The following is a 24,878-nucleotide window of genomic DNA, read 5'->3' as shown; positions in this document are numbered from 1 at the left end:
TTTCACTGATCTGCTTTGTGTTTTGTCACATTTCTACTTACCACCTACCTACCCATCCTTCAGTTAAGTTCAACTGCTTTCTGATCTTACACTGTTTTCCAGCTTAACTCCAAGTCTGAGCTTTCCTGGAATACTTCCATGTGGAAGGTACAAAAAATATAACAGTAGTTAATAATTCACCACCCTAATGCATTTCCATTTAAATATTGGGTACTAAATCCAATGGATACTTTTTAGTCTTTAAATCACTTTATCTGTCTGCTACATTTAGTACATGACCCCTTCATTCTTGAAACATAAGGTCATTTGACTGTGTAAATATGAATGAGACTATCGGAGATATTATATAGATCAAGAGGGAAGACAACCAAACAGAACACCCTGAGGAACTCCAACATTTCAAAATTTAAAGAAGCAAGAGTATTTTGTATTTATGTACACCCCTTAGCAGCAAAAGTCCTCAAAGGACTTAATCTTTCAGATTTTTCTCTTCTCTCTCAAATCTTCATTTACAGGAGTGTCCAACCTTTTGGTGTCTACAACACACTGGAAGAAGAGTTGTCTTGAGCTACACATTAAGTACATCGTGACACATAATCACACAAAAAATATGTTTTAAGTAAATTTACAATTTTGTGTTGGGCCACATTCATAGCCATCCTGAGCCTATTGTGGCCTGTGGGCACAGGTTGGACACCCCTGAGGGATTCTTTTGCCCCACCTCTCTTTCAAAATGTCCCTTGTTTAAGGATACTAGTAACCTCATAATACTAAATCCAGTGGTCAATTCTCAGTTCTCTTTTTAACTGACCTGACAGCCATATATGATACAGTTGATTACTCCTTTCTCATTGATAAACTTTTTTTTTTTGGCTTCCAAGAAAACTATTGGCGTTCCTCCCATCACACTGGTTTGTCCTTCTCAGTCTCCTTTGCTTATAGTCTTCTGTTATTCCTGACTTCTTATAATTGGGGAGCCCCATGGCTCAGTCCTTGGACCGTCCCCTGTCTACACTCATACCTTTGATTATCTCATCCAATCTCACGGCTGCAAAACTATCAATATGCCAATAACCCTAATTTATGTTTTTAGCTCAGACCTTGTCTCTGAACCTGAAATTTATATTCAGCTGCCTATCTATTATCTCCACTTAAATATGAAGTAGACATCACAACTTAATATGTTCAAAACAAAAGTTATAATCTTTGCCCCAAACCTTTTCCACTAGCAACCTTCTCCATCTCAGATAGTGGCAGCTCCATCCTTGCAGTTGCTCTGGTCATAACTTAAAGGTGATCACCCTGGTTAGTGCAGCTCACTGGATAGAGTGCCAGCCTGCAACCTAAAAGGTCGCTAGTCAGGGCACATGAGTGGGTTGTGGGCCAGGTCCCCACTTGGGGTGTGTAAGAGGCAACTGATCAATGTATCTCTTGCACATCGATATTTCTCTCACTCTCTTTCTCCCTTATCACTAAAACTAAATAAAATCTTTAAAAAATAATAATAAAAGGAAAGCTTAAAGTTCGTTCTTACCTCTTTCCCTCACATACCATATTGAATCTGTTAGAAAACTCTTATCATGTCTATGTTTAGAAAGGTCTACCATTAAATAGCTACGAGCTCTTTTGTAAGTAACTTAACCCCTTTGATCTAGACTAGGAAAAAATCAGTTTTGATCTAAAAATGCAATGGGTCAAACTAGACTGGAGCTGACTGTGCACTAATCTACTAAAGATAAATGGTGAACGAGTATTCCATTGCCCTACAAGCAACATCCTCTGATTCTCAGGAGTCAGATATATGGCAAAAGAAAGCTTTCTGGATAACGGTTACTTTTTTCCCACAGAGTGGCTATCAGAGATTTACTGCATTCTCAGTCAGCAGTTCTCAATTGCTCGTATAAAAGGGCAGTACCATCTCTCCAGAAAATTCAATTTTGCCAAGATTTTTACTCCAACTAATGGACCTCCTGTATGGAGAGGCTACATTTTGAGTCTACTGTGAAATGATAGTACATGTGGAATAAATGATGGAATATCATCTTCTATTTGTGTCCAGACATATGGGAAGGAACCCAAGAGCCAGAAAAGAATGATTGTTTCAATTTTACCATCTCAAAACAGGCCCACCTCATTTATTTTGGTTCCTAGAACTGGGTTCTATGAACAAAATTTGAGGAAGTCAGTAAATAGAGAATTAGTAAAAATTTGCCAACTTCTGATTATTTGCAGTCAGTTAGGATTACACTAAAATATATCTGATCCCTGCTGCTTGTCTAAGGGGCCCTCAGTCTTGAGCTATCTACTAAAATCAACTCAAAGATTCATGATATGTAAATTCTGGCAAACCAGTTTAGTGATCTGTGATGCTCCTTTGAAAAACAAGATGCAAGATGTTTGTAGGTCCTCTAAACTGCTCCCTGCCTCATGTATCAGCAGTGACTCTGATTTTAATGCTGATTGCCTCAACACAGCTCCCCAGCATAGGTGCTTAGTTGTAATTATGATTGCTAGAAGCTCCTCCTTTTCCATTACTAGAGATTAGTTCTTTATACTCCCAGTTATCTTGGATCTTTTTACACAAAAGTTTTCCATCCAGAGTGGTGAAAGGCCTGTTAAAAGGGCTGTTAAAAGAGCTTAACACCTTACCTGATTAAAAGCTTAGCACTTTGAATTTGTTCTCCTATGGAGTTATCATTGCTGTGCCAAGATCACTCTATTTCAGTGGGATTAGAAAATCAGGCCCAAACAACAAAGTGCTTTGAGCTATTAATTAAAGAACAAGTACTATCCATTAAGGAAGATAGTATAGCCTATTGCCTTCTTGGTGGCATACACCTAAATCTCAGCAAATGCTGTCAAACAGGCTTTCTACATTTACCCAAGGAAAATAAATAAATCCCTAACATTCTTGACACTACATTTAGTAGCTTTTATGCTCCTTTACTTACCAGTCACCACAGAATAATAACAGTATCTAAACAGGTGATGACTTCACACAATTTTTAAGTACCACAAATGTAGTCAAGGAAAAGAGTTCTTGTATTTACAGTGTTGCATGTAAGTGCATCAGTAAAGACATTCCTAAGAGTCCATCAATGGACCTAAGGCAGACCTAACTAAGCAAAATCAAATAATATAAAAAGGTAATCTCTTCACAAAAAGATTCTTTACCATCAAATTCCTTTAAATAGTAGATTTCAGAAGGATCCTGAAACAAGATTTTATTCTAAAGTCTTTGGCTTGAAAACATTGCTCTACCTATATGTATGTTCTTGCAAATTATGTACCTATATAGTCAGAGGCTGGGTTATGTTCCATGGTCAAAACTACATGTCTTCACAGCTGCAGAGTCCTTTATCAATAAGAGTCATTCATTCCTAAACCCAGACTTATCTAAAGATCTGGATAAAACAAGGAGCTGGGAGTTTAGAAGTCCAGGTCTTAGCTATCACTCAACTCCAGACTTGTGGTAGGGCTTTAGAAATCCCCAAACTGGCAATTAGGAAATCTTAGTTCTATAACAGTAAATAATAATAACACTATAATAACTACTATTGGGAACCTGTCAAGTGCTAGACATTGTACCACATGCAATATAGATAGCAGATTATCAGTTATCCTACCTTATAAGGTAGAAAATTGTATACTTATTTTAGAGATGAAAAATGAGGTTCTCAGAGGTTCTGCCATGGTCAGGCAGACAGTAGGTAATTGTGTTAATGTTTAAATCCAAGTTTATTTGTTCTAGGTTCATGCTCTTTATATTTCTATCCAACTTGATGACCTTGAATGAGTCACTGAGCCTTACTCAGCTAAGATCTTTCCTTTGTAATATGAGTTTAAACCAAGTCAGTGGTTTTCAACCTTAGCTACATATTTTATTTGTGTGAGGAGCTTTAAAAAATAACATAGAGGCTGTACCCCAGTCTAATTAACCTACATTCATTAGAGTGGGGCCTAGGTATTTCTATTTATTTCTTTGTTTGACTCCAAACTTGATTCTAATGTGCTGCTACAGTTGAGAATTACTGGAAGTGTGTTATCTAGAATCCTTTCCAGTTCTTAAAAACTGAGAAGCTTAAGTCTCAAGAGATTCTAGACCTCATCTCCCCCCCTTTTAACTAAAGTTATAACCTCTCCAGTGTCCATGACTAAGACATTTCAGATCCCTGCTCCCTAGGTTATTTTCTTTTTCTCTTTAAATTTCTCATATGGATCAAAAAACCAATACAGTGAGTTCTTAAAATTACAGACATTTAAAAATTAACAGAAACTTTGTAAGTTCCCTGAATCCCTCTCCCCTTTTATTGACTAAATAGAGAAACTGATTATTCTCAGCCACACTGATAAGACAAACAGTGGTAGCCAAGTGAGGAAGCTACAGATGCTGATACCTAAGGATACTCACAAATCATCTGCTTGTCAACTTGGATAAGAGTCAGGTGTGGGTTTTGACCTAATCTGCAAGTGAGACTCATTTATTTTTGTATGTGAGCTATTATCACTGGTTGTTGAGCTCTCCAGATCTTGAGCTAAGAGAATTATTGTTAAGAGCTCAACGGAGAGAACGGATTACACAAAATAAATCCTCACAGGTCCAAAACCAATATTAGAAAAACCCTTGACCATCACACTTTGTTTTGGAGGGCTATGAACTATAGGGTTTTGCTTGGAAAATGCTTCAATACATACGTGTAAATATCAACAAGAAGCTGGCAGATACAGTGGGCCTCATGTATGAGTGAGTGGGAAGCCCATTTTTTTTAAGGAGAGGGAGAATCTCTCATTAAGTATGTTTTTAATGTCTCTTTATAGCCAAATTTATCTCACTTTAGTTAATGATTTCCCAGACAAATTTACTTTCTCTGCCAGCTTTCATAGTTTCCTTTAAATGCTGCATACTTAGCTCTCAAACTCAGATCTCCATTAAGGAATTTGAGGAAGGGTTCACTGGTATCAAAAAACAAAAAAAACCCAGAAAGGATCATTTGTACTCTGGCTGACATTGTCAATCGAATCATTCTGAGAGGTATAAACATTTTTGTAGATGTTCACTTTATCATTGTCAAATTAATCTTAAAACAGTTCTTTTAGTAAGAATGAACAGAAAGAATATGGTAACTACAAACTGAATTACACAAATTCCAGTGTTCCACTAGTTCTGAGAATTCATCCTTAAACTAGGTGTGATTTCACCCAACTAGCTGTCTTCTTAATAAAAATGACTGAAAACAGCATAGCTGACTTATCACAACAAAAGTAAAGAAGGAAATTAAAGATCTCTGGATGGGACAAACAGGTCTGTGTGTTTATCCTGTAGCCATTATGGGCACAAAACTGTTAAATAAAATGATTTTCAGGTTCATCCGACCAATTTGCTGTGGAGTGAAGGTGAGCACCTTGGGGCCACATGCTTCAGGCACTCTTAGGCAAAAGTCTGGTTGGTACAGTACGGCTATCTCTGGGACACATTAGGTTTCAAAGAGGTCTGTTCCAAGCAAACATTTTAATTTCAAATGTTTTTTCATTTACATTTAGATCTTCCACCCCCTGCAACCCGAGAACGACCACCAGGATGCAAAACAGTATTTGTGGGTGGCCTGCCTGAAAATGGGACAGAGCAGATCATTGTAGAAGTATTCGAACAATGTGGAGAGATCATTGCTATTCGGAAGAGCAAAAAGAACTTTTGTCACATTCGCTTTGCTGAGGAGTACATGGTGGACAAAGCCCTTTATCTTTCTGGTAGGTGTTCAGTCATGAGGATTGTGCCCAGCAGGCACAATGCACAGATTGGGCATTAGTGTATTTGCATCTGTGGCAGCTAAAGTTTGGGCCTAATAGTACCCACTCTTGCCTGCAGAGATTTAAATGCGTGCATGCTACCATCCAACTTCTTCCTTTAGAGTTATTCAGTAGTACCACCCTGGCTGGTGTAGCTCTCAATCCTGGCTGGATTGAGTGCTGGTGTAGCAAACCAAAGGGTCACTGGTTGGATTCCCAGTTGGGGTACATGCCTGGGTTGCAGGCCAGGTTCCTGGTAGGGAGCATGCAAGAGGCAACCACACATGGATGTTTCTCTCCTTCTCTTTCTTTTTCCATTCCCCTCTCTCTAAAAATAAATAAATAAAAATCTTTTTTAAAAGTTATTCAGCAGTTCCCAATTTTCTATGGGATAACTCCAAACTACTTACTTGTAAACAGCATCTAAAGGTCTTGATGATCTGCTTTACCTTTCAGCATTATCTCTCAATCTTTCCCTCACATGTGTGTCCCCAAAACACTAAATTAATTATAGTTCCCAAAATGTATCATGGTGTTTTATACCTTTTCCTCTAACTATTATTACCTTTTCTACCCCTGACCCATTATGCACACATCTTTACACCCTAAAGCTCCAGCCAGTCATAACCTCTTCTGGAAATCTTTTGCTGATTTCTCTCCCCATTCTGCCCCAGGCTGATTTGGGTACCCCTTCCTCAGTGATTCCACAGCACTCACTACTTTCTCCTAACATGACACCTATAGCACCATGCTAGAACTATATCTACATTTGTATCCATCACCAGAGTGTGAACTCTTTAGGGAAAAGGACTGTGTCTTATTTAACTTTGAATCCCCAGTGTCTACCACATAATCTTGAACAAAAATAGATGCTTAAAATTATTTGTGGAAGTCAAATATCTAATATTTGTTGACAGCTAGGCAGAATACTGTGTTTCTGAGGATACAACAAAGACCAAGGTAGACAAGCTTGGAGAGGGAGGAGGAGACAGAGAGAAAGAGATTTCTGACTCTTGGGTTATCAAGAGAGGTAGCATTTGGGCTAAGTCTTTGTCAAAGTCAAAACATTTGGACGTAGACAATGGGGTATAGATACAACATGAACAAAGGTACAAAGGTGGTAAGTTTTGATGAATATTCAAGGAACAATGAGTAGTGGTTTGTGTACTATGTAAATATGAAAGGAGGAAAAACATCAGTTGTGAGCACACTTTGAATGACTTATTTGGGTCTTTATTCATCGGGTAATAGATAATTGTTGAAGGAATCTTTGAACAAGGAAGATGATTGTTTCTGAAAGAGAAATCTGACAGCTCTGTATAAAAATGAATTAGAAGAGAGAAGAGAAAAGAAGAGAGGAGGTCAGTAGACTCCTGTTGCAATAGGCCAGGGAAAAGGTAATGAGGGTTTGAAAAAGTAGACTGGTTAACATGAGAAAAGAGAGGAGGAGGCAGATGTGGAATACTCACATTGAATTTGCTGAAGATTTGACATCACTTAGCAATGATAACAGCATCCTACAATAGACTACTTTAATGAGACTGTAAAGGTTGAAAGGCCCTGAACAGTTGTATGTAAAAGACAGCATGCTGCTCAGGAAGCATCCATCTATATGTCATTGAAATCAGCTCTCTGGTAACTATCACCTCCTGGAAACATTCTCAAGGCTGCCAAACGAAAGGGAATCACAATCAGTGATGTGAAAACAAACTAAATTTTGCCATTTAAATGAAAATTCACAAGTGCTAGAGTTGGATGGCTGTTCTCCCACATTGAAAAAAAAAGGTTAAAACAAAAATCACTTTGGAAAGGGGCTAGAAATGTAGAAATAATAATTGTTTTTCTATTGCAGTTTGAAAAGCTTTGAAAGCTGGCATTGTGCACAGGACACTATCCTCATAGCACCACAGTATTTTTTGTGTGTTTACACAAAGCTTTCCTGTCATCATCTCATTTGATCCTTTCCATGATCCTGGCAAAATAGGCAATATTTAATAGCTCTGTTTTTCTGATGGTTCCAATTATCAAATAAAATGAATAGGTATGAAAGTGAATTGTAAACCAAAAAGGGCCCTAGCAAAGTTTGCTTATGAAAGGTATGTGTTCTTTCTCTTTCTAAAATGAATGTGTGGCAATTTCAGTGTTACTAGACATTATTCTTTATAAGAGTTTTATTGGGGTATAATAATTGACCTAAAATGAACTTCACATATTTCAATAATATAGTTTTATATTATTGACACACATATATCCTGTGAAACCATCACTAGATGGTGAATCACAAAATAGTGAATGTGTCTGCCTCATCCTAAAGCTTTCTTCATTCACCTTTTGTAATACTGTCCTCCTACCCCTCTCAATTGCTCTCCCTAGGCAACCACTGATTTTTATGTATGATTAGTGTACATTTTCTAGACCTTCATATAAATGCAATTATATATTATATATGCTCTTTCTTCCTTTGTATAAATCCATATTTCCATGTGGTATTATTTTTCCTATGCTTGAATTCCTTTAACCTTTATTTATTTATTGATTGATTACTTATTTATTCCCTTTTTGCTGAATTGCACAGGGGTGGCACAGGTTAACAAAATTATACAGTTTTCAGGTTCACAATTCCACAACACATCATCTGTACACTGTATTTTGTGTTCACCACCCGAAGTTGAGACTCTATCCATTACCATTTATCCCCCCTTTACCCTCCTACGCCATCCTCCACACCACTTCCCCCCAGCAATCACCACAGTATTGACCCTATCCATGAGCTTTTCTCTTTTTTCTTTTTTGTTCAATCCCTCTATTCCCTTAAGTCCCCCCAAACCCTCACTCCCAGAGAGCTGTCAGCCTGCTCTCTATGAGTTATCACTATTTTGCTTGTTTACCAAATCCTTTTTTTAATAATGTAAGTCTCCTCCTGGTGGTTTCTTTCAGCATTTTTTCAAAAAAGAACTTATTCTACCTTTCTTTTTGAAAGAAATGTTCTCTGGATATACAATTCTAGCTTGACAGGTACCCCCTCCTTCAGATGTTGCTCCATTATCTTCTTTCTTTATTTATTGTTTTTCGGTTACAGTTGTCCTGCATTTTCCCCATTGTTCTCTCATACCCCATCCCCCTAATTTCCCCAACTCCCACAGTCAACCCCCCCAATTGTCTGTGCCCATGAATACACTATTTGTGTTCCTTTGCTTGATCCTTCCCCCTCTTTCCCCATTATCCGCCACCCCCATTCCCCCTCCCTTCTGGTCACTATGAGTTCATCCTTTATTTCCAAGTCTGGTTCTGTTTGCTCATTTGTTTGTTTTTTTCATTAGGATCTACTTCTAGGTGAGATCATATGGTATTTGTCTTTCACCACCTGGCTTATTTCACTTAGCATAATGCTCTCCAGTTCCATCCATGCTGTCATGAAGGGTAGGAGTTCTTTCTTTCTGCTGTGTAGTTTTCCATTGTGTAAATGTACCACAGTGTTTTTATCCACTCATTTGCTGATGGGCACTTAGGCTGATTCCAGCACTTGGCTATTGTAAATAACACTGCTATGAACATTGGGGTGCACAGGTTCTTTTGAATTGGTGTTTCAGGATTCTTATGGTATAATCCCAGCAGAGGAATTGCTGGGTCAAAAGGCACTTCCATATTTAGTTTTCTGAGGAAATTCCATACTGTTTTCCACAGCGGCTGCACCAGTCTTCAATCCCACTGACAGGGTACTAGGGTTCCCTTTTCTCTACAGCTTCACGAGCACTTGTTTGTTGATTTATTAATGATGGCCATTGTTACCAGTGTGAAGTGGCATCTCATTGTGGTTTTAATTTGCATCTCTCTAATGGCTAGTGATGTTGAGCATCCTTTCATATATCTCTGGGCCCTCTGTATGTCCTTCTCAGAGAAGTGTCTTTTCAGGTCCTTTGCCATTTTTTAATTGGATTGCTTGTCTTCCTGGTTTGGAGTCATGTGAGTTCTTTATATATTTTGGAGATGAAACCCTTGTCTGAGGTATCATTGGCTAATACGTTTTCCCATATGGTTGGTTCCCTTTCCATTTTGTAGATGTTTTCTTTAGCTGTTCAGAAGCTTTTTAGTTTGATGTGGTCCAATTTGTTTATTCTTTCCTTTATATCCCTTGCCATAGATGTATCAGTGAAAATATTGCTGTGTGGGATATCTGAAATTTTCCTGCCTATGTTTCCTCTAGAATTTTTATGGTATCATTACTTATATTTAAATCTTATATCCATCTTGAGTTTATTTTAGTGTATGGTGTAAGTTGGTGGTCTAGGTTCATTTTTTCTTTTTGCATGTACTTGTCCAGATCTGCCAACATAACTTATTGAAGAGGCTATTTTTACTCAGTGTTCCTATCCCCTTTGTCAAATATTAACTGGCCATTGAGACATGGGCTTATTTCTGGGTTTTCTATTCTGTTCCGTCGGTCTATTTGTCTGTTCTTATGCTGGTAATAGACTGTTTTGATCACAGCGGCCTTGTAATATGGTTTGATATCAGGTATTGTGATCCCTCTTACTTTGTTCTTCTTTCTCAAAATTGCTGAGGGTATTTGGGGTCCTAATATGGATCCATATAAATTTTTGAAATATTCTATATCTATAAAATATGTCCTTGATATATAGACTATACTTTCAGGGGTCATTTCTATATAATTCATTGCTCCATTATCTTCTTAATTACATTTTTTCTGACAAGTAATATGATGTTATCCTTATCTTTTTTGTTTTTCTGTGTATAATATGTCTTTTGTCTATGGCAGGTTTTAAGATATCCTTTTCATTGCTGGTGATTATGATGTAATTGGTTGTAATTTCTTGGTGTAATTTTTTGATGTAACTTCTTTTATGTTTCTTATGCTTGGAATTCATTGAAATTCTTAGATCTTTGAATTTTCATAAATCTTGGAAAGTTTTCTGCCCTTATTTCTTCAAATATTTTTCTATTCCCTTTCCTGCCTTCATTTGGAGCTGCAGTTAGGCATATATTATACCACTTGAGGTTGTCCCACAGCTCACTAGTACTCTGTTTATTTTTTGTTCAACTTTTTTTCTCTATATATTTCATTTTGAATAGTTTCTTCGCTGTGTCCTCAAGTTCATTATTGTTTTCTTCGGTAATGTCTAATTTATCATTGATCTTATTCACTAATAATTTTTAATTTACACATTATATTTTAAATTCTAGCAGTTTGATCTTGGTTCTTTTTATGTTGTTTTGTGTTTCTGCTTAATATGTTCAATATTTTCTCTAACTTATTAAGCATGTGAAATCCAATTGTAATAGTTGTTTTTATGTTCTCTATTATTATATCATCTATATCATGTCTGGTTCTGTTTTTTTTTTTAAATTTTATTTAGTTATTTTTCAAGTACAGTTTTTGGTCTTTTTCTCCCATGCCAGCACCCCGTACCCCATGCTGCTCCCTACCTCCCTCCATTCCCTCCCCCCCTAGCCCTCATTCCTGTGTCCTTCATACTTGTTCATCCAAATCCCTCCCCTTTTTCCTCCTTAAATTCCCTTCTCTCTCCCCTCTGGTCACTGTCCCCTTGTTCTCTATTTCAGTGTCTATGTTTTTATTCTGATGCTCATTTGTTTTGTTGTTTAGCTTCCTGTTAAAGGTGAGATCATATGGTATTTGTCTTTCAACACCTGGCCTATTTCACTCAGCATAATGCTTTCCAGTTCCATCCATGTTCTTGCAAAGGGTAGTAGCTCCTTCTTTCTCTCTGCTGCATAGAATTCCATTGTGTATATGTACCGCAAATTTTTGAACCATTCATTTACTGATGGGCTACTAGGTTGCTTTCAGTTCTTGGCTATTGTAAATTGTACTGCTATGAACATTGTGGTGCATAGGTTGTTCAATATTGATGTTTTAGGATTCTTGGGATATAATCCTAGTAGTGGAATTGCTGGGTCAAAAGGGAGGTCGATTTTTGTTTTTCTGATAAAATTCCATACTGTTTTCCATAATGGTTGTACCAGTCTGCAATTCCACCAACAGTGAACTAAGGACCCCTTTTCCCCACACCCTCTCCAACATTTGTTGTTTGTTGCTTTGTTTATGATAGCCATCCTGACTGGTGTAAAGTGGTATCTCATTGTGGTTTTAATTGGCATCTCTCTGATAGCTAACGATATTGAGCATCTCTTCATGTGTCTCTGGATGTTCTGTATGTCCTCCTTGGAGAAGTGTCTGTTCATGTTCTTTTCCCATTTTTTAATTGGGTCAGATGTCTTCTTAAGAGTGGAGTCGTGTAACTTTTTGTATATTTTGGAAATGAAACCTTTGTTTGAGGTGTCATTGGCAAATATGTTTTCCCGTACACTTGGTTGTCTTTTTAATTTAATACTGTTTTCATTTTTTGTGTGTGTGTGTGATTGTATGGCTTTATTTTTTTATTATTTTTTTATTATTATTATTTTTTTATTTAGTTACTTTTCAAGTACATTTTTTTTTACTCTATTTCTCCCATCCCACCCCACCCCCCCGCCCGGTCTCCCCCCTCCCTCCCATCCCCCCCCAGTCCTCATCTCTGTGTCTTTCATAATTGTTCCTCAAAATCCCTCACCCTTTTTCCCCTTAAGTTCCCTTCCCTCTCCCCTCTGGTCGCTGCCCACTTGTTCTCTATTTCAGCGTCTTTGTTTTTATTCTGTTTGCTTGTTTGTTTTATTCTTTAGCTTCCTGTCAAAGGTGAGATCATATGGTATTTGTCCTTCAATGCCTGGCCTATTTCACTCAGAATAATGCTTTCCAGTTCCATCCATGTTGTTGCAAAAGGTAGTAGCTCCTTCTTTCTCTCTGCTGCATAGAATTCCATGGTGTATATGTACCACAATTTTTTGATCCATTCATTTACTGATGGGCACCTAGGTTGCTTCCAACTCTTGGCTATTGTAAATTGTGCTGCTATGAACATTGTGGTGCATAGGTTCTTTGAAATGGATGTTTTAGGATTCTTGGGGTATAATCCTAGCAGTGGAATTGCTGGGTCAAAAGGCAGGTCAATTTTTATTTTTCTGAGAAAATTCCATACTGTTTTCCATAATGGTTGTACCAGTCTGCAATCCCACCAACAGTGAACTAAGGTCCCCTTTTCCCCACACCCTCTCCAACATTTGTTGTTTGTTGCTTTGTCTATTATAGCCATCCTGACTGGTGTAAAGTGGTATCTCATTGTGGTTTTAATTTGCATCTCTCTGATAGCTAACGATATTGAGCATCTCTTCATGTGTCTCTGGATATTCTGTATGTCCTCTTTAGAGAAGTGTCTGTTCAAGTCCTTTTCCCATTTTTTAATTGGGTTCAATGTCTTCCTAGAGTGGAGTCGTGTAAGTTCTTTGTATATTTTGGAGATTAAACCTTTGTCTGAGGTATCATTGGCAAATATGTTTTCCCATACAGTTGGTTGTCTTGCTAATTTAATACTGTTTTCTTTAGCCATGCAGAAGCTTTTTATTTTGATGAGATCCCATTTGTTTATTCTTTCCTTTATATTCCTTGCTCTAGGGTACATATCCGTAAAAATGTTGCTGCGTGGAATATCTGAGATTTTCTTGCCAATGTTCTCCTCTAGGACTTTAATGGTGTCATGGCGAATATTTAAGTCTTTTATCCACCTTGAATTTATTTTGGTGTATGGTGTAAGTTGGTGCTCAAGTTTCATTTTTTTGCATGTAGCTGTCCAGTTCTCCCAACACCATTTGCTGAAGAGGCTATCTTTACTCCATTTTATGTTACTGCCCCCTTTGTCGAATATTAATTGACTGTAGAGGGTTGGGTTGATTTCTGGGCTCTCTGTTCTGTTCCATTGGTCTATGTGCCTGTTTTTATGCCAGTACCAGGCTGTTTTGATTACAGTGGCCTTGTAATACAGTTTGATATCAGGTATTGTGATCCCTCCTGCTTTGTTCTTCTTTCTCAAAAGTGCAGCTGCTATTCGGGGTCATTTATGGTTCCATATAAATTTTTGAAATGTTTGTTCTATGTCTGTGAAATATGCCATTGGTACTTTAATAGGTATTGCATTGAATCTGTAAATTGCTTTGGGGAGTATGGACATTTTGATGATGTTAATTCTTCCAATCCATGAACAGGGTATATGTTTCCATTTGTTTGTGTCTTCCCTGATTTCTTTCTTCAGTGATGTGTAGTTTTCTGCATACAGGTCTTTTACCTCTTTGGTTAGGTTTATTCCCAGATATTTTATTTTTCTTTTTGCTATATCGAATGGGATTTTTTTCTTGATTTCGGCTTTTGTTGATTCATTGTTAGTATACAAAAATGGCTTCAATTTCTGGATATTGACTTTGTATCCTGCTGTTTTGCCAAATTCATTAATTAGTTCGAGCAGTTTTTGGGTAGAGTCTATAGGATTTTCCATGTACACTATCATGTCATCTGCAAACAATGACAGTTTTGTTTCCTCCTTTCCTCTTTGGATGCCTTTTATTTCCTTTTCCTGCCTGATCGCTGTGGACAAAACTTCCAAAAGTATATTGAATAGAAGTGGTGAAAGTGGACATCCTTGTCTTGTTCCTGATCTTAGTGGAAAAGCTTTTAGTTTTTGCCCATTGAGTATGATATTGACTGTAGGTCTCTCATATATGGCCTTTATTATTTTGAGAAATACTCCCTGTATTCCCACTTTGCTGAGTGTTTTTATCATAAATGGGTGTTGTACCTTATTGAAAGCTTTTTCCGCGTCTATTGATATGATCATGTGTTTTTTGTCTTTGCTTTTGTTTATGTGATGAATTACATTTACTGTTTTTCGAATGTTGAACCATCCTTGCATCCCTGGGATGAATTCCACTTGGTCATGGTGTATAATCTTTTGAATATATTGTTGGATGCGATTTGCCAATATATTGTTGAGGATTTTAGCGTCTATGTTCATTAGTGATATTGGCCTGAAGTTTTCTTTGTTTGTTGTATCTTTATCTGGTTTTGGAATTAAGATGATGCTGGCTTCATAAAAAGAGTTTGGGAGTTTTCCATCCTTTTGGATTTTTTGGAATAGTATGTGAAGAATAGGGGTTAGCTCTTCCTTAAATGCTTTGTAGAATTCTCCTGTGAAACCATCTGGTCCGGGGCTGTTGTGTGATGGGAGTTTTTTGATTACTGCTTCAATTTCTTTTGCTGTTATTGGTCTATTCAGGTGTTCTACTTCTTTTTCATTGAGTTTTGGAAGATTATATTTTTCTAGAAATTTGTCCATTTCCCCTAGGTTTTCAAATTTCTTGGCATACAGTTCTTCATAGTAATTTCTTACAATCCTTTCTATTTCTGTGGTATCAGTTGTAATCTCTCCTGTTTCATTTCTGATTGTGTTTACTTGTGTCCGTTCCCTTCTTTTCTTGATGAGCCTACTTAAAGGCTTGTCTATTTTGTTTATCTTTTCGAAGAACCAACTCCTGGATTCATTGATCCTTAGAATTGTGCTTTTAGTCTCTATGTCATTCAGTTCTGCTCTGATCTTGCTTATTTCCTTCCTTCTGCTTGCTTTGGGCTGTTTTTGTTGTTGTTCCTCGAGTTCTTGCAGGCATAGAGTAAGGTTGTTTGAAATGTTTCTGTCTTCTTTAGGTAGGCCTGTATTGCTATAAACTTCCCTCTCAGGACTGCCTTCGCAGTGTCCCATAAGTTTTGGGTTGTTGTGAGATCGTTTTCATTTGTTTCCAGGAACTTTTTCATTTCTTCCCTAATTTCATTCTTGACCCATTCGTTGTTTAATAGCATACCATTCAGTCTCCCTGATTTTGGGTGTTTTGGGTTTTTTCCTTTGGGGTTGGTTTCCAGTTTCAGTCACTTGTGGTCAAAGAAAATGCTTGGCATGATTTCAATATTCTTGAATTTGTTCAGGCTCGTTTTGTATCCTATCATGTGGTCTATCTTTGAGAATGTTCCATGTAATGTGTATTTAGCTTCTTTCAGATGAAGGGCTCTGTATATATCCGTTAGGTCCATTTCATCAAGGGTGTTGTTTAATGCCGCAATGTCTTTGTTGATATTTTGTTTCGAAGATCTGTCCATTTTTGATAGTGGGGTGTTAAAATCCCTTATTATAATTGTGTTGCTGTCAATATCTTTCTTGAAGTCCTCTAAGATTTTCTTGATATATTTGGGTGCTCCTATATTAGCTGCATATATGTTTACGATGTTAATGTCTTCTTGGTGGATTCTTCTCTTGAGTATTATGAAGTGAACTTCTGGGTCTCTCTTTATGCCCCTCTTTTTGAAGTCTGTTTTGCGTGGTATGAGCATTGCTACCCCAGGTTCTTTTTCTTGTCTGTTTGCTTGGAAAATTTGTTTCCAGCCTTTCACTTTTAGTCTGTGATGGTCTTTTGTCCTGAGGTGGGTCTCTTGTAGGCAGCATATGTGTGGGTCATGCTTTCTTATCCATTCAACTATTCTGTGTCTTTTGATTGGAGCATTTAATCCATTTACATTTAAGGTTATTATTGATAGGTACTTATTCATTGCCATTTTTATACCTGTGTTCCTCTCTGTCTCTCTCTTTTCCTTCCTTTCCTTAAAGCAGTCCTTTTAGTATGTCTTTCAGAGCTGGTTTGGTGGAGCCATATACTTTTAGACTTCTTTTGTCTTGGAAGCTCTTTATTTGGCCTTCTATCTTCATTGAGAGCCTTGCTGGGTAAAGTAGCCTTGCTTGTAGGCCTTTGGTTCTCATTACTTGGAATATTTCTTGCCATTCTCTTCTTGCTTGGAGTGTTTCCATTGAGAAGTCAGTAGCTAACCTTATTGGGGCTCCCTTGTATGTTACTTCTTTTTTCTCCCTTGCTGCCTTTAAGATTCTCTCTTTGTCTTGGAATTTTGCCATTTTAATGATGATGTGTCTTGAAGTGGGCCTCCTTGGGTTCCTCTTGAATGGGACTCTGTGTGATTCCTGGATTTGTGTGACTTTTTCTCTCATAAAATGAGGGAAATTTTCTTTCATTACTCTTTCGAATACATTTTCTACCCCTTGTTGTTCTTCTTCTCCTTCTGGTATTCCTGTTATTCGGATATTATTACGTTTCATATTGTCTTGCATTTCTCTTAATCCCTCTTCATTCTTTCTGAGCCTCTTTTCCCTTTCCTTTTCTTTCTGTGAGATGCTTTCTACTTTGTCCTCCAACTCACTAATCCGATGTTCTGTCTCATCTACCCTATTTTTAATGCTTTCTACTGTGTTTTTCAATTCAGAAATTGTATTCTTCATTTCCTCTTGGCCCTTGCTAATAGTTTCCATTTTCTTTTTCATGTTAATATAGTTTGTGGTGAGATTGTTATAGCTCCCCTGTAGTTTCTGGTAGCTGATTGTGAGCTCTTTGAACTTCCTGATAACCAGTGCTTTGAATTCAGTATCTGTTAGTTTACTTGCCTCTATTTCATTTAACATTCTTTCTGAGGGTTCCTCCTTTCCTTTCATTTGGGGATTGTTTCTTTGTCTTCCCATTGTTTGTGAGACTCTTCTTGTTAGCCTCAGCTTCTTAGATTAATCTATTTTGATACCCTGGGTTTATGGTGTGAACTTCTGTGGTGGAATGCCTGTGAATTTCAGTGGTGCAGTCTCTTTCAGTTATCCTGTCATTCTCTGCTTCCACCTACTCACATATGCAGCAACTTGTGGCTTCTTTCCTACAGCAAAGTGCAATTTGTCTCTCTGACTCTACTATTGGGAGGCCTCTTCTGTGGGTCCAGCTCTGGTCTTTTCATATTTTCAAGTTGATTGTGACTCTTGTGGGTAAAAGAAAGAAAGGACACGGAAAGAAATAAAAGGAAGAAAAAATGTAGGGGAATGGAAGAAAGAACAACAGGTTTAGAAAGAAAAGATGAAAGAATAAAACAAAAAATCCAAGAAAAGAGGACAAAAGTATCAAAAGATGAAACAGTATTAAAATTTAAAAGAAATAACAGATTACTTTAAAAAAGCAAAAAGATAAAGAAAAGGAATGGAAAAAGAAAGAAAAGTAAAAAAAAGAATAAAAATAAAATAAATTGAAATAAAGAGGAAAAAACCTAAAACAACAACAAAAAAGAAAAGGTCACTTGTTGGTTTGAAACTAGCTGAACCGTCTTTTCTGGCTGCAGTTGGCTGAGGGTAGATTGTTGTGATTTTTCTGCCATCCCTCTCTCAGGAGACAGACACTTGGCCCCTCTCCCCAGCTCCCTACAATGGGGAACTACGACTTCCTCACAGCGCTCCCCTCCCAGGGGTTACTGCCATGGGCTGGGCTGGTTTGCATTGCTTGCAGGTGCCTGCACCAGCCTAGTTGCCTGGTTCCCTCCGGATTGAGCAGAGACCTGCCCCGTTCTCTGGGGAAGCTCTAGGCCCTCTGCCCAATCTCGGGTTCGCTGCCAAGCTGGGTGTGGAGCAGACCAGGCTGTTGTGTCTATTGGATTCAGAGCCCCACACTGTACCTATCAGATCTCCTGGGCTGGCAATCACAGAGTCCTCGGTTGGGGCCCTTTGTCCTCATCACCCTCTTTGCAAACTTTATCAAACAAGTCTCTCCTGGCACCCCACCTTGCTTGGCCAGAAAGGGAGGGGGTTGAGGGTCTCAGCTCTTTCCCCAGGACCCCTCAGCACCCGGGGGTTCCAGATAGTCCGAGGGGGATGGACTGGAAGCCAGGAGCCTATCTGAGGACTGGGCGCTGACCTAGGAACTCTGTGCACACACCATGGCACGCTGCGTGGTGTGTACTGATCCCCCCGAACTGTGCGAGGGCTGAAATCCCTTCTGGGAACCCATCTGGGCACTGAACGCTGTCCCAGGCGCAGTCGGGCACTCACCCAGATACACTGTGCGCCAGGCGCTGGACCCCCGAACTATGCACAGGCTGAAATCCCTTCTGTTCCTCTTTGCTTGGGCCACTTGGCTGGCCCCGGCTGAAAAATCCCAGGGAGGGAGCCATCCAGGTGCTGAACATTGGCCCAGGTGCCTTCAGGTACTCGCCCAGATACACTGCGGCTCTTAGTCTCCCAAACTGTGCGCAGGCTGAAATCCCTTCCGCTCCTCTTTGCCTGGGCCACTTGGCTGGCCCCCGCCAAAAAATCCCAGTGAGGGAGCCATCTGGGTGCTGAATGTTGGCCCAGGCTCCATTGGGCACTCGCAGCCGGGCACTGGTCCCCCAACCATGCACCGGTGGAGATCCCTACTGTTCCTCTTTGCTCCGTCCCCAAGACTACTGTACCAATGCTGTCTCCCTTCTGTCTGATTCCTCCGTGACCATCGAGGTTTCTGGTCCCTTATTTTCATATATGCTTGGCAACTGCTGGCTTGCTGGCTTCTCCTCCTCCGATCTGACAGGTTTCTCTCCCTTTTGTACTAGGAACTGGTATCCACTCCGTCCTACTCCATCGCCATCTTGAAAGCCACTCCTGGTTCTGTTTTGATTCATTGATATTTTTTTCTTTATTATGATATTCTTTATTATGATATTTTTGCAGATTGGGCAATTAATTTTTTATTGCGTACCAGACCATGTGAATTTTTACCTTATTGGGTACTAGATATGTTTTCATCTCTGTAAATATTCTCAAGCTTTGTTCTAGTGTTACAGAAAACAACTCACCCACTTTCAGGTGCACAGAGTGGAACTTTATTTATACACGCGGACTCAGAGGAGGCAGTCTCCAAATTCTGGGCCCTGAGCTTGAGCAGGGGCTTGTTTATATAGTGTGGCATGCGGAAGCGATTTTACTAAGCCTACATGGCAGAAGCAGGTTTAAAGAAGCAAGAAAGCAGGGCTGCTGATAGGGTCATACAGTGTTCTTTTGTTCTTACTTCTTAGTTACTTAGTTGCTCACCCTTCCTTATCTTAGTGGCTCAGCAAAGGGACTGTGTCCTTCTGACTTGTCCGGGCTTGTCTAAGAGGTTTCCTGCTACATCTCCCCCTTTCTGATGCTTGACGGTACCATTAACTGGTCTAGCATCACTACAAGGCTGGCCTGTATATCTTGGGGTATCTTCTGATAATGATCCCGCTGGAGGGACAGGATCCTGGTGATTGTTCTGTGAGTTATTGTAGCTTCTAGATTCTGGACTATAGTCCATAATATGCAGCGGCCGAAGCTTAAACCTAAGAAAAGTATGACCAGTGGCCCAAGGAACGGTAGTATCTACTGGAGCCAGGCCTGGGGATTTAGTCCCTACTTTCTTTAATTCTAACTTTCTGTTTCTTTGGTGAGGCAGTTTATATTCTCTCTGATTTCTTTAATTTTCTTTGTGATGATCCCTGACTGATTTACATAGTAGCAACATTTCTCTCCTAGGAATGTACAGGTCCCCCCTTTCCCTGGATTCAGAGCATTAATGAGGTTTCTTTCTTCATCATTTTCTCCTCCTGTGATTTACTATTAGGGAGGGGTTCTGAGATTCCTTTCTCCTTCTGGAATCATATAAAGGACAATGGATGAAGGTCTCATCTTCTTGCAACTACATCCAGCTGGACATGGACGTTGTCCTCCCTACCCTTGCGTCAGGGGTACCCTGAAAGAGGAGGGGGGAGCAGCACTGAGGGAGTCCTTCCTGCAAGGGGAAGGACCTTACAGGTTCCTGGTCAGTTGGCTGTCACCAGGAAGTTGCAGGCTTGGTGTCCAAAGGCTGGCATTACTGGACTGTTGGCCTTCTGGTCAGGTCATATTCAGGAGGTGACAGATTAGGCAAGAAATTGGAAGCACAATTAAATCATAACTATTAAATGACAAAGTCAGGGACTTAAGCAAAGAATGGCTTATCTAGTGGAAGGTGTACAAGGCATGCTACACCTATCCAAGATTCTTGTGTCCCACTATACTTCACTCAGGCAGAGGGGAATACATTAGGATTTCTCTCCTTTTAGATTTCTGAGCCCTTTCTGTCCAAGCAATCAAGACAGAAAAGGGAACATCAGTTCTAAAGTGAAGCCCACAGACCACCCCAACCCTTTATCAACCTAACTACTTAGTTCAATCAAAACCTTGAGTCTCAGGGGGGGCGATGACAAAGATGGGCTCCTTAAGTGAGGCCTATATTGTAACTAATCATCCACAGGCATAGGCAGGTCATAGTCATACGCCCTATGAAAACAGAAGAACACACAGGTTAATTCACACAATCTCTAAACCAGTCTCTCCACCTGTGAGACTGTCTTTTTGGGAAGACATTCCATTGAAAGGTTCTTCCCTGCAATGACATTTAACAGTGGCAATTTGACAGGTCCTTTGCACCTGTAAATTGTACATCTTTGGTGACATCACATACCTGGTTTCAACTCTTAAATGAAAATAAACTTTCAAGACAGTTAGCTGTGCCATTCTAATGTCCAATACTGAGCATAGTGATTTTCCTTGAACCACAGTTTTTCTCCTTAAGATCACCCTTACTGTTATTACAGGGACTACTTTGGGTCCCCCTTTTGATTTTGACTGTTGATTTGCATAAACACACCAAGAGCAGCCTGGATCACTTATGATCCTTAAGTCCGCTTTCCTGGAACTCACACAGGGAACCCTTAGATTGACTTCTCAGTCTGCCCCTTGGGGCACAGAAGCAGAGCCACACATCTGCCATCTGGCTTTACCTATACCAGTCATTTCACTCAAATCCTTGAGCCTCCATTGTGCCTACAGGTTCCTTTTTAGACATCTTTCAGGAAAGCAACCTTCATTCCTTCCATGGAAAAGCTGGCTCAAACCGCGCAACCAACCAAAGTACCAGGTTTTTCTCGTGGGCTTTCGCTAGCTTCACAGGTCAATCCCAGTTCCTCTGAGCTTTCTGGTAACCATCAGAACCCATACATGCCTCCTTCAGGTGTGACATTCCAGTCAAAGTCCTGGTTAACAAAACCACTATTAATAACTGGTCTTATTGGTTTCATGCAAAGAAACCTTACATCATCATTCATTCCTTGAGAATGCCAAATTCTGGAGGGATCGGGTAGGGAGAAAAACACAAAGCTTGAAGGAAAATCTTTTTCCTTCTAATACCCATCAAGATGCATCTCCATGCTTTATACCTTCTATTACTAACACCACATAATTTTTTTCCAAAACTTTCACATTTTCATTTATTTTTATAGCTTCCCACAGATTTTCTGCAATATTCACAAACCTTCTATAGCCTTTTTACCTGTCCAGATTTATCCATAATTCACTTTTAATCCCTGTTCCTTTCCCACACTGGGAAGGACTGCACTTGAACTCAGTATCTGGCAGCTAAAAGTCCTTAGCACTATAGGCATATTCTACTAAAAGTTCCTAGATTCGCAGGGACATTTTGCACCTTTCTGAAGCTTAGACCTTGCAAACACCCTATAAATCAGATGGTCAGCCTTGGATCTCAGTTCATGACCTTCAAAACTAGAGCTATTCCTATCAGAACCAGTTACACAGAGAACCTGACTGCTGCAGTGTCCACACTGCAGCAGCATACAGCTCATAATCTGAAAAGAAGCCTTAGCCAGTTCTAAGATGGCGGCACCCATGCATGCAGGGTTGTCCAAGATGGCAACACCCATGAATGCTCTGTCCTCCATGGTGGAGCACTCACGTGGCTCATGGCTCATCCATTTTACCCAAAATGCAGCACCCCGACTCTGGTTCCACCCACCTGCATTAGCAGCCCTGAGGCTCTGGCTCCAGTCTCCAGAGGTAAGGAGGCCCCAGAAGCCCCCAAGGCCCCTGGTGCGGCAGGTGAGCAGAGCCCACTTGCAGAGGCTGTGAATCCATGGTGGAGACTTCTCCCACTTGCAGGGTGGGAGAAGACATAGTGGCCCTCACCTTCCTAGAAGGCAACATCACCACGGGAGGTCTGGGGTCCCCCTTTATCTATTCTGAGGATGGGAGGAGGTCTCCCAAAGACTAACTCATACGGGGTATAGCCTGAAGGGTTAGGGCCATTCCTAACCCTAAGTAGTGCCAGCGGCAGCAAATCAGTCCCAGGTAGTCCAGTCTCCTAGTGGAACTTTGTTAGAGTTTCCTTGAGAGTCCGGTTCATGCCCTCTACTTTTCCCAAGCTCTGGGGTCGGTATGCAGTGTGCAATTTCCAAGTGATATGGAGAAGCCTTGTTACCTCCTGTATTATGTTTGAGATGAAAGCCAGACCGTAGTCACTCCCAATAGTCAGGGGCAATCCGTACCTTGGGATGATTTCCCTCATCAGGGCCCAGGTGACTTTTCAGCTTTTTCTCAGTTCTGGTGGGGAAGGCTTCTACCCACCTAGGAAAGGTGCAGATGAAGACTTAAAGGTACTTATACCCCTGGCTGGGTCTGACTTCAGTAAAGTCCACTTGCAAGTCCTCAAACGGCTGCTTCCCTGAGTGCTGTATTCCCAGCTTTATCCCTGGGCTCCCTGCCGCATTGTTTTGGGCACATGTAAGACACTGCATTGCCGGAGAGGCACAGAGCGCAGCCAGGTTAGGGAAGCAAAGGTACCTTCTTAACAGGTTTTCTAGGGACATCTTGCCCATATGAGTGAGGCTGTGGCACTGCCTCACTAGATTGCTGGCTTGCCCCTAGGGGACATATATTTTCCCATCTGACAACTTCCAATTTTCCTCAGCAGTTTCCTGTCCTCCAGCTTGTTGTGCCCACTCTGTTTTGATTTGTGCCCCTTCTTTAAAGACACCTGGTACCCTCACTTGGTTAGCAGTTTGAACAGCTGGCAAGGGCCACCCCCCCCAGCACAGGTCTCAGGTTGGTGCGGCTGAAAGGAGGTCATCTACACACTGCAGTAACACTGGGTCAGTCTCCTTCTTGGTGAGTGATTTTAGATCTCTGGCTAGGGCCTCTCCAAGGGGAGTGGGAGAGTTTTTGAAGCCTTGTGGCAGTCTGGTCTGGGTCTAAGCCAGCTAGGTTGAGGACTGTAGGAGCCTATAACCCTGGTCTTTGTCGCCTGCCAGTGGGCTTTTTCTTTTTCCTTGTTTACTTTCTTACAGAGTATGAAGTTTCAACCTTTTCTGGAATCCTCAATTTCCTTTTCAGATCAGATACAGAGCAAAATCCGAAACATAGAGTTTTGAAACAATACACAGGTACAGGCATTCTCTTGCACCAATGTATCCACTGGTGCCTTTCACAGAGACATGCTCCTTCAGGTCCGGTCTCATGGCAGAGACATGCTCCTTTGCCTCAGGCTGAAACACTTGTCAGCCCCAATTTACCCTTCCTGGGTCCCGGGTGGCAAAGGCATTCTCCCCAACTGGCTACAGACTACCTTTCCTAGGTCTTACAATACAGGTTTCTGATCAAAAGCAGAACCACATGTGAGAAACTTACTCTTTTCCCATGAAACCAGAAAACAAGTAGTTGAGGTTTCCTTTACTCCAGGTTTAAAACTTTCACATCCTTTATACATATTTCTATGAATCTAGATTTATCTATCATTCTTTTTACTCTTGGTTCCTGGCCCTGGAATCAGTCAGCATTTTGCGGCATGCAGTCTAACACAGCGGAAGGTCCTCTGCCCATGGTGATCCTCCCAGAACGGCGCAGACGAACTAAGAGAAGGAGTTTTCAGTTTTTCCCACCTGGCCTCTCCTCTTGCGAGAGACTTGGGTCTGTCTTAGCTAAGGCTGCCCACGTAGAATCTGGGTTAAACTCCCAGCCATTACGCCATATCACAGACCGAGGAACCGCAAGTTGGGGCCTACTCTTGCTCCATAGGTTTTTCACCCGTGGAGCCACAAACACAGTCACTCCTACAAACACACAGACAAACATCCGAGAGTTTATACAGTCCCACCCGAGTAGGACTGCTCAGGTAGGGATACGTTTCCCCTTCCAGATGGCCGATTAGCCTCCAGAGGACTTATGGCTAATTGCCTGCCTGAGAGGTGATCAGTCTCTCCTTCTACCACAAGGGGTGGGCTGGTCTCGGGCTCTGGTCCCCAGGACACTTACCAATTGGCGCCTTTCCAGGTCCAGATAGTTCCAGCCCCCAGCCCACCTGCCCTGATCGAAGAGCGGTCTGGAGGATGATTTCCACAGAGCCCGGGGTGTCTGGGACCCAAAATCACTGAGGTGCACGCTTCCCTTCAGTTTCTGGGCTCCCTCTCGGTCACTCCTCCACCACCTTCACCGGAGGCAAAA

The 24,878-nt window shown here is 40.5% G+C and overlaps 1 protein-coding gene across 6 annotated transcripts in view; it reads left to right on the top strand.

Annotated features, from left to right (window-relative positions):
* ENOX2 (ecto-NOX disulfide-thiol exchanger 2) overlaps positions 1-24,878 on the top strand; it is a 426,329-nt gene that overhangs the window by 322,213 nt on the left and 79,238 nt on the right. For all 6 annotated transcript variants that reach the window (XM_053662317.1, XM_053662318.1, XM_053662315.1 and 3 more), the window contains one exon: positions 5,542-5,748. In XM_053662317.1, coding sequence (XP_053518292.1) covers positions 5,542-5,748 — 207 coding nt within the window. The remainder of the gene's footprint in view (positions 1-5,541; positions 5,749-24,878) is intronic.

This window comes from Artibeus jamaicensis, unplaced genomic scaffold, assembly GCF_021234435.1.
Source record: "Artibeus jamaicensis isolate MK-2021 breed Jamaican fruit bat unplaced genomic scaffold, CSHL_Jam_final contig_240, whole genome shotgun sequence".
Taxonomy (NCBI): domain Eukaryota; kingdom Metazoa; phylum Chordata; class Mammalia; order Chiroptera; family Phyllostomidae; genus Artibeus; species Artibeus jamaicensis.
Note: the sequence above shows the minus strand (reverse complement) of the source record. Positions and strands in the feature narration are given on the sequence as shown.